At 33.6% G+C, this 16,701-nt stretch overlaps 1 protein-coding gene across 1 annotated transcript; it reads left to right on the top strand.

The window, feature by feature from the left end:
• Positions 1-3,934: 3,934 nt before the first annotated feature.
• Positions 3,935-15,252, top strand: LOC143085174 (heat shock 70 kDa protein 12A-like). Its single transcript, XM_076261396.1, has 6 exons — positions 3,935-4,065; positions 4,660-4,706; positions 6,615-6,920; positions 7,739-8,134; positions 12,312-12,468; positions 13,525-15,252. Exons 2-6 carry the CDS (start codon positions 4,686-4,688, stop codon positions 14,574-14,576), a joined length of 1,932 nt encoding a protein of 643 aa, XP_076117511.1. The 5' UTR covers positions 3,935-4,065; positions 4,660-4,685; the 3' UTR covers positions 14,577-15,252.
• The last annotated feature ends 1,449 nt before the right edge of the window (positions 15,253-16,701 follow it).

Genomic DNA, 16,701 nt, shown 5'->3' with positions numbered 1-16,701 from the left:
GTATCTTTCGTCCCTCTTTTAAGGATGAGTCTATGTTGTGTACATTCTGTATCCTGTAGTCAATATATACATTTGAGTGGTCTGTTAAACGCATTGTCTTAAATCCTTAAAAATTATGTGAAACTTCCCTCAATTGGAAATAACCTCATTTTGGTTGATCATTCTGGAATCTAACAACTATATATGTGTTGTAATTATACCCCACGCAACGAAGTTGTGGAGGGTATAATGTTTTTGACCCGTCCGTCCGTCCGTCCGTCAGTCCTGTTTCTTGTCATCGCAACTCCTCTCAAACCACACAACAGAATTTCACGAAACCTTTTCAGATAATAAGGACATACTATGTAGTTGTGCATATCGACGGGAAATTGCGATTCAATTTTTTTTCTAGGAGTTACGCCCCTTTGAACTTATTTACTTTAATGTACTACTGCAACAGTTTGTCATCGCAACTCCTCTCAAACCACACAACAGAATTTCACGAAACCTTTTCAGATAATAAGGACATACTATGTAGTTGTGCATATCGACGGGAAATTGCGATTCAATTTTTTTTCTAGGAGTTACGCCCCTTTGAACTTATTTACTTTAATGTACTACTGCAACAGTTTGTCATCGCAACTCCTCTCAAACCACACAACAGAATTTCACGAAACCTTTTCAGATAATAAGGACATACTATGTAGTTGTGCATATCGAGGGTAAATTGCGATTCAATTTTTTTTCTAGGAGTTACGCCCCTTTGAACTTATTTACTTTAATGTACTACTGCAACAGTTTGTCATCGCAACTCCTCTCAAACCACACAACAGAATTTCACGAAACCTTTTCAGATAATAAGGACATACTATGTAGTTGTGCATATCGACGGGAAATTGCGATTCAATTTTTTTTCTAGGAGTTACGCCCCTTTGAACTTATTTACTTTAATGTACTACTGCAACAGTTTGTCATCGCAACTCCTCTCAAACCACACAACAGAATTTCATGAAACTTTGTAGATAATAAGGACATACTATGTAGATGTGCATATCGACAGGAAATTACGGTTCAATTTTTTTTCTAGGAGTTATGCCCCTTTGAACTTATTTGCTTCAATGTACTTCTGCAACAGTTTGTCATCTCAACTCCTCTGAAAACACACAACAGAATTTCATGAAATTTTGTAGATAATAAGGACATACTATGTATATTGACAGGAAATTATTATTCAATATTTTTTCTTATACAATTTTTTTTTCTTATACTTATTTAATTTCTCCAATGACAATGTGGGGACGTGGGGTATGTGAGCGTGCTCACTAAGGTTCTTTAATTACATTTGAAAAAAGGTATGACTGCTGTTGTGTCTTGCTGAAATCCTGAAGGATCTGTAAGCAACTGTTGTGTTCATATCCTTCATTTATGATGGTATATTGGTGTCTTCCTCCATCTTTAATGTATAATAGCAGGACACAATACTAAAGTCTAGAATTTTGATGCAGGAATGGATCTAATGAGAAGAATTCTTCTTTTGAATGAACAAACTTGTGCAATTTTAAGCTCCTAAACACACTTTATATACGATGTCCGATGTCTGCTAAGAAAATCTGCCTTCATGTTCTCAATGTACGTACTATTAATGTCATTATTATGGAACACTATACAACAATTACAAAGTAACATAAGTAAATAGTTATTAAAGGTACCAGGATTATAATTTGGTACGCCAGAGGCGCGTTTCGTCTACATAAGACACATCAGTGACGCTCATATAAAAAAAGTTATAAAGCCAAACAAGTAAAAAGTTGAAGAGCATTGTTGATCCAAAATTCAAAAAATAAGTAAATGTGAAGAAGAGAAAATAATATAATACTTACAAATGTACAAAGAATAAAACAAGCCGTAGATATACCAAAGCTTATCATATCTGTTTCCGCGTGGCTTGATGGAGACATTTGAAACAATTAGTTTTAAATTAAGATAAATTTTATTCCACTTTTAAAATGAGGTTTAAGTTAACAGTTCTTTAATGACGAAGAAAATATTATAGAATTATTCTGAGGTGATGACCATTGTTCTTTTATTGAAAATTCTAAAGGAAATGGAAACGTCATATCTCTTGTATCATGTAGGAAATGTACCACGCTCTCTGCGCGTTAATAAAGAATAAATCTGTTTGTGGAGTCAGTAGATGGCCTTTTGCAATCAAATTTCCGTATATTTACATATAATAGATTTATATAAATATAAGGAGAGGTGAAATGATTGCCAATGAGACAACTATCCACCAGAGTTTAAATGAAATAGATATAAGAAATTACAGGCACTGTACGACCTACAGTCGTCTTTAAAAAAAAAACCTGGCATGAAAATGTGAAATAATTCAAACAAGAAAACTATAATGGCCTAATTTATATCATGGCAAAACAATTTACGAAAACACACATCACAGACAAGAACTGATGACAACCACTGAACTACAGAGTCTTAACTTGGGACACTCAGACTCATAAATAGGCTTGTGAACCGGTTCAGCTCTCCTTTAACCTTGGACAGTGGTGTAACATAAGAACAGAAGGAAAAAAAGACATAGGTAGTTGCTACAAAGAAAAAAATGTTTATTTAATTGGTCATGACCTATTTGTGCACAGAAAAAAAAAATGAGAGAAAACATAAGTACATACAAATTGATAGTGATAGTGGTATGAGCATCAACGAATCAACAGTGATGTTAAGTGACATGGAATCTGTTGAAGTGATTCTTGTTTCAGGCTGTCACGGGATGAAACTAGAAAATTCTTGATAAACCTGGGACTGAATCAGGACAGCGTAGAACAAGACTTGGGTCAGAGGAAACTAACATGCAATCCATTTCCTGACATGTCGACCCTTCTTTCTCTTTTACTGTTTCAGATTGTGAGAAATTAAGATGTTTAGCTTTGAGTAATTTTAAGTTATGCATTGAGTTAATAAACGAAAAAGGAACAAGAAGTAAAATAACAAAAAAACGAACTCCGAGGGAAATTAAAAAATAAAAAAAGTCCCTAAACAAATGGCAAAATGTATAGATTAGACACATCAAACGAATAGTTACCAATTGTCATAGTCCTGACTTAGTACAGGCATATTCTTATGTAGAAAATGGTGGATTACACCTGGCTTTAAAGCTTGCCAAACCTCTCACTTGTACGACAGTCACATACGAGACCATTATATTGAAAACGATGTGTGAAAAAAAAACACTAAAATACTGAACTCAGAGGAAAATTCAAAACGGAAAGTCCCAAATCAAATGATAAAACACATCAAACGAATGGCCAACAACAATTTTAATAGATTAAAATATCAAAAATAGGAGTACAGCAGTCATCATTGTGTTATAATCTTAACCACTGTAAAAGCAAAGGTAAATGTCAACAAAGAAACACAAAAAGGCATATAGAAAAAGCTCATTTGCAAACATAAAATACAAGGATACAAAAAAATAGCATAGCAGAATAACACAATAACGGGGTATATAAATATCGAGACACGACAAATTGATATTACCAACAGTTAAAGTAATATTCACAAAGACAAATGAAAGAAAACTGTAACACGTTATTAAGATGATAAACAACGTCAGTATCTAGAATCTATACTTTAAGACCATCGTGTATTATTTGTGAAGTTGATACGGAATATTTATTAACCAGGTCTCGGTATCTTCCGATGAAACTTTTCATAAAAAGGAAAAGACGTTCTTTGACATACCAGTGGTTCATCAACCTTCTGCTCAGAGTAAAAGATTAAAAAAAGTTATAATTGTTTTTTTTTTTACTTCTGTCACGCCCGAGTCGTAAAAGTACACAATTGTACTACATATTCTGTATTTACAAACATAGGTCGTAGTTGATTGCATTTTTAATCAATATATCATTTAAACATTTAAATATAAATACTAGTAGGTGTGTATTAACAAGACATGGACATTGAAATTATTGACTTATAAATTTCAACACGGAAGTACAATTCTTTATTTTGTGCCATTCTTTTACCAGTAATTCTGATGATTGCTGTTGTATTGGTCAAGTTAACTTTTTTGTAAGTATCATTTTAATTATACCATTTGATAATTACTGACTTTAGCTTTAAAACATCAAGACAAACATAGTATTAATGAAGTAGGTTTTGTTTACTAAATAAGTAATGAGGAATTTCAATAGTGAAACGAAGACTGTGCTTTCAGGAAGGCCCGTAATTTACTCCAAGACCAATATGATAAGGAAGATAACATTGGTACTGGGGTATATATTTTTTTCTTGGTGTGATCTGTTGTGAGAGTGAGAGGTTTAGCTAGCTATAACACCAGGTTTAATCTACCAGTTTCTACATATTAAGAAAATTAATACCTGTACCAAGCAGGAATATGACAGTTGTTATCAATTCGTTTGATGTGTTTGCGCTTTTGATTTTGCCATTTGATAACGGTCTTTTTTTTAATTTTCCTATGAGTTTGGTACTTTTGTTATTTCACTTGTTTTTTTTTTTTGTTTTTGTTTTGTACATTATTTATTTTGTTATTTCTGATCATTTCGGTTATGCTTTTTATGAATTTCAAATATAAACTCTTATCCCTTATGTTAACATTCTTCTTTACTTATAATGGCTTAACAAAATATCTATTTTCTGTTTCAGATATAAATCAGACTATGTCATAGAGAATGGCATCCTCAGCATCTGTTGTAAGTTGATCAATTTTAACAGCTAATAGTTTTGAGCTATTTGACCACTGCATAATTTTCACCTATGTCCGTCGTTCTTCAGTCATTTTGAAATTAAAGAGTTGTTTGAACTTTTCTTGTGTCTGCGTCTGCAGGTATTGAATTAAGTTTTGGTACATCAATGTTTAATGATTACTTACAAAACTCAATTGTGTTTCTCATTTTGTAGAATGACTTTGGGCGGAATTAACTCTTTTTGGATCGTGAGAAAAATAGTTGTGCTGACTTATCTGTCATGGCTGCACATATACTGCAGATATTTTGTAAATTGGTATAATGACCTTATAGATATAAACAGTACATTTTTCGTGCATTTTTCGTTTGTACAGTATGATAGGCTTCTTAGCTCAACTGGGTCGAAGGGCCAAGTAAGCTTTTCTCAACATATGGCGTCCGTCGTTTGTCGTCGTCCGTCGTCGTCGTTATCTTCGACCTCTGAAACTACTAGGCCAAATTTTAACAAACTATGCCACAATCTTCATTGGTGTACTTAGTTTTAAAAATGTGTCCGGAGACCCGGCCAACCAACCAAGATGGCCACCACGGCTAAAAATAAAACAGGGTAAAATGTAGATTTTGGCATATATGTTTGAAACCGAAGCATAAAGAGCAAATCTGACAGATGTAAAATTGTTTGTCAGGTCAAGATCTATCTGTCCTGAAACTTTCAGATATATTGGACAAGTCATTGTTAGGTTGCTGCCCCTGAATTGATAATTTTAATGACGTTTTGCCGTTTTGTGGTTATTATCTTGAATATTATTATAGATAGAGATAAACTGTTAACAGCAATAATGTTCAGCAAAGTAAGATCTACTAATAAGTCACATGACCAATATGGTCAGTTGACCCCTAAAGGACTTATTGCCCTTTATCGTCACTTTTTAACAATTTTTCGTAATTTTTTGTAATCTTTTACAACAATCGTCTTCTCCGAAACTACTAAGACAAATTTAACCAAAGTTTTCCACAATTATCATTAGCTTATCTAGTTTAAAAATTGTGACCGATGATCCCGCTTTTTTTGGCTCATATCTACGAAACCAAAGCATTTAGAGCAAATCTGACAAAATAAAATTGTTTATAAGGTCAAGATCTATCTGCCCTGAATTTTTTCAGACCCTTTCAGGCAAGCCGTTGTTGGTTTGTGCCTCAGAATTTTAAATTTTAAGAAGCTTTTGGTTGTTATCTTCAATATTATTATAGATGGAGATAAACTGTAAACAGCAATAATGTACAGCAAAGTAAGACCTAAAAATAAGTCAACATGACCAAAATGGTCCATTGACCCTTTAAGTAGTTATCGTCCTTTATAGTCAATTTTTAACAATTTTCATAAATTTTGTAAATTTTCACAAAATATTTTCCTCTGTAACTACTGGGCCAAGTTCATTATAGATAGATATAATTGTAGCACTACAAATGTTCAGTAAAGTAAGATCTACAAACACATCACCATCACCAAAACACAATTTTGTCATGAATACATCTGTGTCTTTTGTTTAAAAGGCATATAGACCAAGGTGAGCGACAAAGGCTATTTTAGAACATCTAGTTTTTAAAATGACTGTAGGTGATGGCATTCGTGTGATACCGATACATCCGGTTATATCTTAACTTTCATCTGTCAATTTTAACAATACTTCCTGACGTTTCTACAACTTTTTTTTTTACTTTTCTACTTTAAAACGTAATGAAATATTTTGTAAAAATATGCAAAGAAATGAAGTAGTTTTAGTTTTTAGAATTTGTTTTGCAGCACATAATATTATCCAGTTTTCCAATTTAGTCTCAGCTGTGATTTTTGTGAAAACAATCTTTTCATTTATATTCTGTCCAAATATAAAGTTTAAGAATTTTATAATGTAGAAACCCGTTATTGCTGCCATTGATTTCGGAACCACGTTTTCTGGATATGCTTACTCCATTAAAGACGATTATGACAAATACCTTGAAAGGAAAACAGAACAACCAAAAATAATTTGTCCTACGTGGTCGGCAGCTGGTGGATGGATGACCTACAAAGCACCAACGTGTGTGTTGTTTCGTCCAAACCGGAAGTTCCATAGTTTCGGATACGAGGCACGTGATTATTATCAGAATAATCTTAAAAAGGAAGATTTTACCAAATGGTTTTATTTTGAACACTTCAAGATGATGTTATACAAAGAGAAGGCAAGTTTATAATAACCGAAAATATTTAATTATTTTTGACTGATGTAGGTTACGAGTGTACTTTTGCCGTTAAACCTTTGCATCTCTGTTCGTTTTGGGAATCTCGTTATTTCGCTTAACCTTTGATATGTATAATATTACATTTTTTGTGTTCATTATGTATTAAACATGTTAAAATCCTGTGCAACATACTCTATACGTTGCTTTTAATTTTGACTCGCTGTGCTCTTTCATAATGCATATTAACTATGATGTAAGACGACATAATATTATACAGGTTGTTACTAATAAGTAACTGCCAGAATATTCGTTCATACCTGTGGTTCTGATGTCGTATCGGTAATACCTCTTGAAAAGTTTGTTTGTTACACATTTTTTAACGTTTCTTTTATTTTTCCTCTTACCAAGATTAATAGGTAGACAGTTGTCATCTCAACACACCTACTTAACCCCGGCCACTACATTGTTATCTGCGAGTTCTAAGGTAGAAACGATACCAGTGGGTTGTCAATCGTTAAATCATTATGTTCTTTTTTATTCTAGAGGGTATTAAATTATTTATCGGTTAAATTTCTCACAATTTTTCTTTCTACGCTCATAGCGATTAAGAGCCTGACTTTAAACCTACAACATCGAACCTACAGGTGAAAAAAAACACATACAAACAAACTCGTCATACACACAAACTTGACGAGGACGAACACATGGTTAAAATAACTTGATGTGCTTCCAACAAGATGACCACTGACTTGAAGAAGGAAATAAAACGGCACGTGATTTGGTGGTTAAATAATCTTTTATAGTTTTGATAATTTCAGGACGAATTGTCGAAAGATAAATGGCTTGTAGAATCTATCAATGTAGAAGGTAATACGGCCAAGAAAATGAAAGCAGTCGAAGTGTTTGCAGCCGTTATTGAGTTCTTCAAAGGACACATTCTTAAAGCTTTACAAGTGAGTCACGGAGATGGTGTTATTATTAATACTGAAGGTCTAGACGACAGCTCTTCCAAGACAGGTGTTACTAATAATACTGGAGGTCTAGGCGACAGCTCTTCAAAGACAGGTGTTATTATTAATGCTGAAGGTCTAGGCGACGGCTCTTTCAAGGCAAAAACTAGAAAATTCTGTAATGATGATGTTCACTGGGTGCTTACTGTACCAGCTATTTGGGACCTAAAGGCAAAACAGTTCATGCGAGATGCTGCTGAAAAGGTACGTTTTATGGTTAAAGGACAATGCATATATTATGTATACTTTTATCCAATGGGAAAGAAATAAACGAATTCTGTGTAGCTGCCGACATGAATTTCTGGAAAAAAAAATCTTTTTTCTAGTACATAATAGAACCGAGATTTTTAAGCCAAAAAATACCAAAAAGGTCCGAAACATTCTGCAACAGCTGCCTTATTCCAATATTGTCACAGGGAGTTGTAAGCCTCCAAAAGAATGTTGTCTTATAATAGAAAATGAACACGAACAATTAGTAGAATAATTGTATTTGTGAAAGTTAACTATATTAGGAAAGATATTACTGGACTTCCGAAAGTTCTAGTTGTATAGTTTAGTTGACTTAGTAGATATGTAGGGCACTGTTCAAAAGTGTTGGCAGGCTGTTACAGAAGCAGCGTTTCGAAAACAACCGGGGGGGAGAAAACAATTTTGTAAATCAAAAGGACAAGGCATGATAAGAGGCGATTTGGGCCCCTTCTCCAAATAAGTTAATACTAATATCATTGATGGTCTAAATAGTATAGAAACTTAAAAAAAGCAATGATTTTATATTGTTCTGGTGAAAGGACATATTAAGAATAAAAATTATCACATTTTAATTGCTTTATCAGTACATATTTTAATATTTCCAAATAAAATTGTTTTTCCAAGAAGTACTTGAAGTCACAAATGAAAAGTCCCTTTAATTTCGTTTACTATATGCTTAAAAACAACCTTAGCAACGGTTTAGAAATAGGTGTTTGTCCCCTCTGAAGTATGTGAATTTAGCAAATGTTTGAAGTTTTTTCTTTCCATATGGTGTTTCGTTCCAATATACCATCATATCCATCTTTTTTTTTATACTTAACAAATTCCGCATTGAGCATAGCAACACATATGTTGCTTAGCAACAGCCAAAACTGTTTGAACTACAGACAACTACAAATCAATTAGTCATTTTATAAAACAAATTAAACTGAATGCAATGTAGATTGTCTGTTTATGAACGATTTTTAGTTGGAAATAAAAAGTTCGTTCAATTGTAGTTCTTTTAATGCTTATCAACAACTTAGATACTTTACAAGTGCTTAGCAACAGTGCAATAATTGGTTCTTTATGTTATTTGAAGTATGAATTCAGTTAATTTGGAAGAATATATATACTTCCACATATGGTGTTACACTTTAATATCTAGATTATCATTACCCGGAAATCTTTTTTGACGAAATCCATATCGAGCTTAGAAACACGCATTTTGCTGAGCAACATCATTTTTTTTTAATTGAAGACATCTACAAAACCTATGTTTCAATGTGAAAGGTCTTTTCATGAAAACAAGAAAATAAAGGATTTATTAATATGGGGTGGGTCTTAACAGAAAGAATGAAAGAGACGTGACTTGTACCACAAACAGACCTCGTCTGGAATAAAATGTCTAATCAAGGCAATTAAGAATTAATATGTGGTAGGGATGGGGATGTGAATGTAGTCCGCTGGTAAATTAGAAATGACTCATCAAGTCAATCGGTTTTGATACAAACCATATTGAAGATAATTAAAATGCATTATATGACGCGGATTTGGTCACAAGGAATTAATCCTATGGTGCAGTTAAAAGAAATTGACATAGCCTGGAAGAATATATATATGGTTTTAGGGTTGGACATATAAAACTCTATTATTTTACCTTGAAAGTCAATATTCAAGAACAAAACATCAACTATTTTGACCATCAAATCAACAGTAAAGGTACGTCATAATGATATTAGACTGTTGTGATATCTCATGGTTATACACTGTATACCAAATATCATAAGTTAATGTCTAAAAATTAAATAAGTGTCGGTCGGACAAGTGTGCATGAGAATAAAATTCAACAAAAAGGCGGAAGAATACTTTAAAATATTGATTTTGTTATCAGTAATTAAAAGCAAACTCAATATTATTGTTATATACTTATAAACATTTATGGATCTACAATCTGTTCATACCTGTATCTTTGCATTGCACAAGGTCATGTTTATAACGGCTTTACACTAAATCCATTGGATGTTGGATATGTACTAATTAATAATTAAGTCTTAGATGTATGATTCTTTTTATTCGTTGTTAGTGGCTCTGAACTAGCTGTCAGTTATTGCGAGTACTGTCAGATCTGTAATTAGTGTCTTTTCGTTGATGGGATGTACAAGTATCCGGCCAAGTCCACTTGTATTTGTAGTATTTGTATTTTTATCCATCTAATCAGTTAAGCCTTTTTTTTATTTTTATAGTTCCTTCTTACGTTGTACTATTACACCACTGTCCCACATAAGTGGGATGGTTGGGATCCCGCTAACATATTTAACCAAGCCACATTATGTAGTGCCTCTCCCAAGTCAACAGCCTGTAATTTAGTTGTAAAAGTTGTCGTTTGTTTAAGTGTTTCATATTTGTGGTTCGGTAATTTTTCGTACATAAATTAGGTCGTAAATTTTCTCGTTTAAATGTTTTACATTGTCATTCCGGGACCTTTTATAGCTATGTCGTATGGGCTTTGACCATTGTTGAAGGCCGTACGGTGGCTTATAGTTGTTAATTTATGTGTCATTTGGTCTCTTGTGGAGAGCTGTCTCATTGGCATTCATACCACATCTTCTTTTTATGCCCTATTTATGGGCATTATGTTTTCTGGTCTGTGCGTCCGTTCTTTCGTCCGTCCATCCGACCGTTCGTCCGTCCATCCGTCCGTCTGTTCGTTCGTCCGTCTGTTCATCCGTTCGTCTGTCCCGCTTCAGGTTATAGATTTTGTCGATGTAGTTTTTGATGAAGTTGAAGTCCAATCAATTTGAAACTTAGTACACATGTTCCTTATGATATGATCTTTCTAATTTTAAGGCCAAATTAGAGATTTCCCCCCATTTTCACGGTCTATTGAATATAGAAAATGATAGTGTGGATGGGGCATCCGTGTACTGGGGACACATTCTAGTTTATATTAGTTAAACATCATGTCTCCCTTCATATCATCTTTGAAACCAGGGAAGCATGATAAATAATTAAAAGAAAAGTGAGAATTGAGTACTATATAAACTGGTTTTCCTTTCACGATGGAATAAAATATGGAACATTTTTTTTTATCTGTTATTATGATGTTGATACTGGCGATGACGAAAAATGGATCCTCTTTCCTGTCCTTGTCGAATGATTTGTGAAATATCATTTAATATACATGGTACATTTTATGTGCATGTTCTGCATTTTGTATTATTTCGTTTTATTTTTATATTTTTTTTCCATCAAAATGACCAGTTACATGTATACTTGGACGTGTAAGTTACTAATAAGAGTATATTACTAGTAGTTCATGTTAAGGTGTAGGCTGGTACCTGTTAAAACGTTTAAACCCGCTGCATTTGTTTGCACCTGTCCTAAGTCGGGAACCTATTGTTCAGTGGTTTACGTGGTTCATACGTGTTTCTCGTTCCTCGTTTTTATATAGATTACACTGTTGGTTTTCCTGTTTGGATTGTTTTACACTAGTCTTTTTGTGATCCTTTATAGCTTGTTGTTCGGTGTGAGCCAATGCTCCGTGTTAAAGGCCGTACCTATAATTGTTTACGTTCAAGTACAGTTTTACACATTGTGACTCGGATGGAGAGTAGTATCACTGGCACTCATACCACATCTTCCTATTTCTATATATGATTGCAGTGAATTTGCGATTATTAAAAATCATCTTTGTTAGATCTAACATTGTTGGGCTCAATTTCAGGCGAAGTAATATATTATTTATGGTGTAAGCCCTGTATAACCCTGAGAACGTCATTCGTGCAAAGTTGTCATATAGTGTAGATAGCTTTAATATTGTTTTGCAAAGCCTTTCCTGTTCAGCATTGTCTAGGATTGTAACAATGCACATTATTTATAGTGGAAAGTAGAAGGTAAACCTTGTAGATCAGCTGGTTTTGTGTGACTTGCCTGCATATCTATTTAATACATGTCTATAAACATTTTCATCTCCATTTATATGGTCAAAACACTTATATAAAACTGGCTTATGAAAGTATACCTATTCTGTCAGGCAACATGTTTACTATCGGAATGTGTTAGTTTTGACAAATATATTTGCAAACAACCCTAAAAGACATGTTGTGCACACTAGAATATGTATTATATGTATGTGTATCTGTCTTTTTAGGCAGGAATTTCCACGGACCAACTGTCACTTGCTCTGGAACCAGAGGCTGCTTCTATACACTGTAGAAAACAACCGGTCGGCGTAGAACAAACAGGAGGTTATAAAGCTATTGCTAGTATGAAGGAAGGAGATAAATATATTGTGTTTGATCAAGGAGGTAAGATGTAGGGGGTGTTAGTGTATGGTAGCCAAATAAGATCGTCAAATCGAACCAACAGTTCTTTTGTTTGAAACGTATTTCATATTGTTTTGCATATTGTTGAAAGTATGTTATATATTGAGGAGGTTGGAGATCTTGCAAAGCATGTTTCTTCCCGCCGTTATTTGCGTCTGTCCAAGTCAGAAGCCCTTGGCCCTTGTTAGTCTTGTATCGTTTTTTTTCGACGTAGTCGGTATTAGTTTCGGTTTGTGCCCTTTAAACTTAAGGACGCTTCACTATAGCAACAGAATACGCATGCTCGAAAATCCTTTCTGTGATTGGACAAAATGCTGTCATGGTGGGTGATTTGGTTGTGTTTGAAAAAACGTCTCGTTAATTATATCGTGATGGAAAGCAAGTGAAAAACTATAAATATTTGAAGTAGATCTTACAAAGATTTATATTTTTATTAAAATAATTGTTTCTCCAATAGCTCTTTGCATCCGTGACAGCTGTTTATTCGGGACAATTATATAATTTTTAATGTAAACTTTGTTGTACGAACGTACATGACTTTTAGAACGCACCTACTCATGTGAGATTTCCGCGGGATTTTGGTGAATGTAAACAGAAAGATACGAGGACCGAGAATACTGAACACAAACAGAGAAAACGTTATTTAAATGGTATCTTTGTGCTTCTGAATATTATCGAAATGATAGTTTTAAACATATACTCAAATTTAAATACGTCGGATATCTTTTTTTAAGATAGTTCTTGTTTAATTTAGGTTCATTTATATGTTTCGGAGTTAAATGGTACGTCCATTTTCCCCGAACTAGTACACATTTTCAGGGGCCAGCTGAAGACCACTTTTATGGAAATGATTTAACATTTTATCCATTTCAAACTTTCAAATACAACAACATAGTCAATGGAGTTGTTTAAAGGCTACGAAAGGACATGGGAATGTTTATGCTATTCTTCTTGCGAGGGGATGTTTCTTTTTCTTTAGACAGCATATATGATTGCAATAAACACTAATCTATTCTTAATTTGTATTCCTATTTTCAGGTGGAACAACAGACATTACTGTTCATGAAGTAACAGGACCAAATTCAGTAAAAGAGATACACCAAGCATGCGGAGGACATTGGGGTGGGATCACAGTCAACGGAGAGTTTTACAAGTTTCTAGTTAGACTGCTGGGAGGTTTTGTCATTAATGACGTAAAGAAACATCACGCAGGCGATTACTTCGAATTGATGTACAGTTTTGAACATGCCAAAACATGTTTTAATGAGGACACCGATAAAACAACTATTCGACTTCCCGTTGCATGGCTTGAAACATACGAGAACAGTACAAATCAGAAATTGTCAGAAGTAATACCGCAAACAAATTTTAAAAACCAGATTCAACTTAAAGGAGACAAAATGAGATTCAACCACAACCTTTTCCGCTCTTTCTTTGACTATTCGATAATTAATGTTACAGATGAACTTGATAAATTATTTAAAAAACAAGAGCTCTCCGGTGTTCATACATTATTAGCAGTTGGCGGGTTTTCAGAGTCGCCTGTTTTGATAGATGCCGTTAAACAAAAACTGGGTGAAAAGGTAAACGTTATCGTTCCAAGAGACCCTGGATTGGCTGTTCTTAAAGGAGCAGTTATGTTTGGATTTGAACCAGGAACAATTAAGTCACGTGTTTCTAGATATACATATGGTGTTGCAATGCAAAGGCACTATATAGGTGGTGTTGATGATGCGTCGAAGCGTCCTAGCCATGATGACAGTCTTATTGATGATGTTTTCGATATTCATGTCAAGAAAGGACAAGTAGTAGAAATTGGACATTTTGAACCAGAACATACCTACTTTCCTGTTATAGACGAACAAAAATGTGCTCACTTCGAATTTTTTGCATCAGAAGAAAAGGACCCTAAATATACAACAGAAAAAGGTTGTAGTATGTTAGGGGTACTCAGCGTTGATCTTACAAGAAAGGATTCAAAAGATGGAGAGCTTTCATTGAAAATTAATGCTAGTGGCACTGAAATAGTAGCAGTTGTAAAAGAAAAGGCCACTAAAAATGAATACAGAGCTTACTTCTGTTTATTTTAACTGTTGTAAAATTATTATAATTCTTCTCAGAGTGCTAATTTCTCTATGAATCAAAAATTTAGAAAAAGGAATCGAACTAGAAGTCGCGTATTTCTAAATAAGACACGTATAAAAGGACTTAAAACACATACATAGAGTATTATATTTAAAAAAACAAAAAGATTTATTAGTTTTTTTTGGAGGTTGGTTTTTTTTTGTTATTTACTTTTTATAGTTATTTGTTTCCAATTTCTCTCTCAAATGGGAATGACTAGTCCCCCACAAGTAACATACGTTTGGCAAAGGGATGTTAAATACACAGGTGCGTTGAATTTGGTCGAAATAGCGAATGTTTATATGATGCCTTATGTTTAGTTTATGTCACGCTCTCTTCCCGTGCAATGACTTATAGTAGGTTGACTGTGACAAGACACAGCTATGCCGCTATCCAAAAAAACCTTCATGATTTGCAGTGGCTGTTTTTAAATTATACCTCATTTCATTTATATGTAAAAAAAGTTGCTCTAAATTTAGTGTTGACACATATACAGTATATGAATGTGATTTAGAAAACTTGGAATTTTTACTTCAAAAAATTGTTTCTCGTCCCTGAATATGCATGAAATATTTGCCACCGTATCTTATATTTATTAGATTGTTTCTCGTCCCTGAATATGCAAGAAATATTTGCAACTGTATTTCATATTTGTTAGATTGTTTCTTGTCCCTGAAAAGGCATGAAATATTTGCCACTGAACTTTGTTATAAAAAACTTCCTTTCAATCACACTTGCATTTTTCACTTGTTTATTTCCCGCTTTTACTTTGATATGCATTAATTAAAAAAAAATATGCAATATTAACCCAAATAATTTCTCAAGTTTAAAACTTTCAAAAAATTCAAGCAAGAATTTTAAATTATATCCGAGCATTTCAACGATCAAAACACATTGAACTTGCTTTTTATGTTTATTTTTATCAGATTATGTTGAAGAGAAGGGTATAAGAATAACTATGTTTTGATAGGCTTTATTGCAATATTGAATAATTCAATTTTTAAAATTAAAGGTAAATTTGTTCGATAGAGCTAATTTACTAGTAGCACATTTTCTAGAAGAAGTTCAAGATATTAAAGTGGATTAAAAATGAGTTATGTGTTTACACTAATCAGTACATAAGTAAAGTTAGGACACCGTCTTTCTGACTCAATGCTTTGTGAGGGAAATGTTCAGTCTCGAATTAATGTTTTCCGTTATGTTTTTTTTCTAATAAGTTGGTCGAAACAAAAGTTTTAAGATTTTTTATTTCTTTATATACAATTCCAATGCTATACATAGTCATTTAAACACAGCATTGTCGGCAGGCACCATACAATAGTTTTTATTTAAATCGTTATTTGTATCTTATTGTCATTCATGTTAGGTAGATATCTAAGTTGATTATGATTTCACATCCTCGGTGGTGATTACTCAACAAAAACTTACTTTTGATCTCTTAACTTATTCGTTACTTCAAATGTTATTTCTTCAGTCTGCATATGTATAGAAGTCAGCTAAAAACAGTGAAGAAGGAACATAAGGGGTTAAAGTCATAAAACTTTGTGTGACACTGTCAGTAGATTAAATATATTTTATTACGTAATTACAAAGTCAAGAATGTTTCTAAAGTTCAAATGTTCGAATGTTCACAAACTGTCTTTAAAGTTGAATTGTTCGAATGTTCAATATCTCACACGGGCACGTGATCGTATAGTGTAACTGTTCAGTCCTGATAGAGTACTTCGGATATTAAGCACATGAGTTCCAGCCTACCCACGAGGGGGGAGACCTTGGCGGAATCTCCGGTACCAATCTGTCCTAATCGAATAGTGGTCTAATCGAATTCTGTCCTTGTATTCCATTGAGGGATCTTATATAGTCCAACGGTCCATACAAATGTCTATAGCTGTAGGCCGGTTACATAGTCGTCTGGTTATCGAGTAATCACTAGTCTGTGGTTAATTGTCAAACTATGAAATTAACCCCTGACGGATACATGTTATTTCACAGTAGACATGGTCATTTATTGGCTTCAGGGTATTGTTACACAATTGTGTAACATTTGCTCAGAGCACAAAAATCATGCCCTCGTGACCTAAAAACAGTGAA

The sequence above is a fragment of the Mytilus galloprovincialis genome, chromosome 8, assembly GCF_965363235.1.
Source record: "Mytilus galloprovincialis chromosome 8, xbMytGall1.hap1.1, whole genome shotgun sequence".
NCBI lineage: Eukaryota > Metazoa > Mollusca > Bivalvia > Mytilida > Mytilidae > Mytilus > Mytilus galloprovincialis.
The sequence above is the reverse complement of the archived record's forward strand: the minus strand, read 5'-3'. Positions and strand labels throughout refer to the sequence as shown.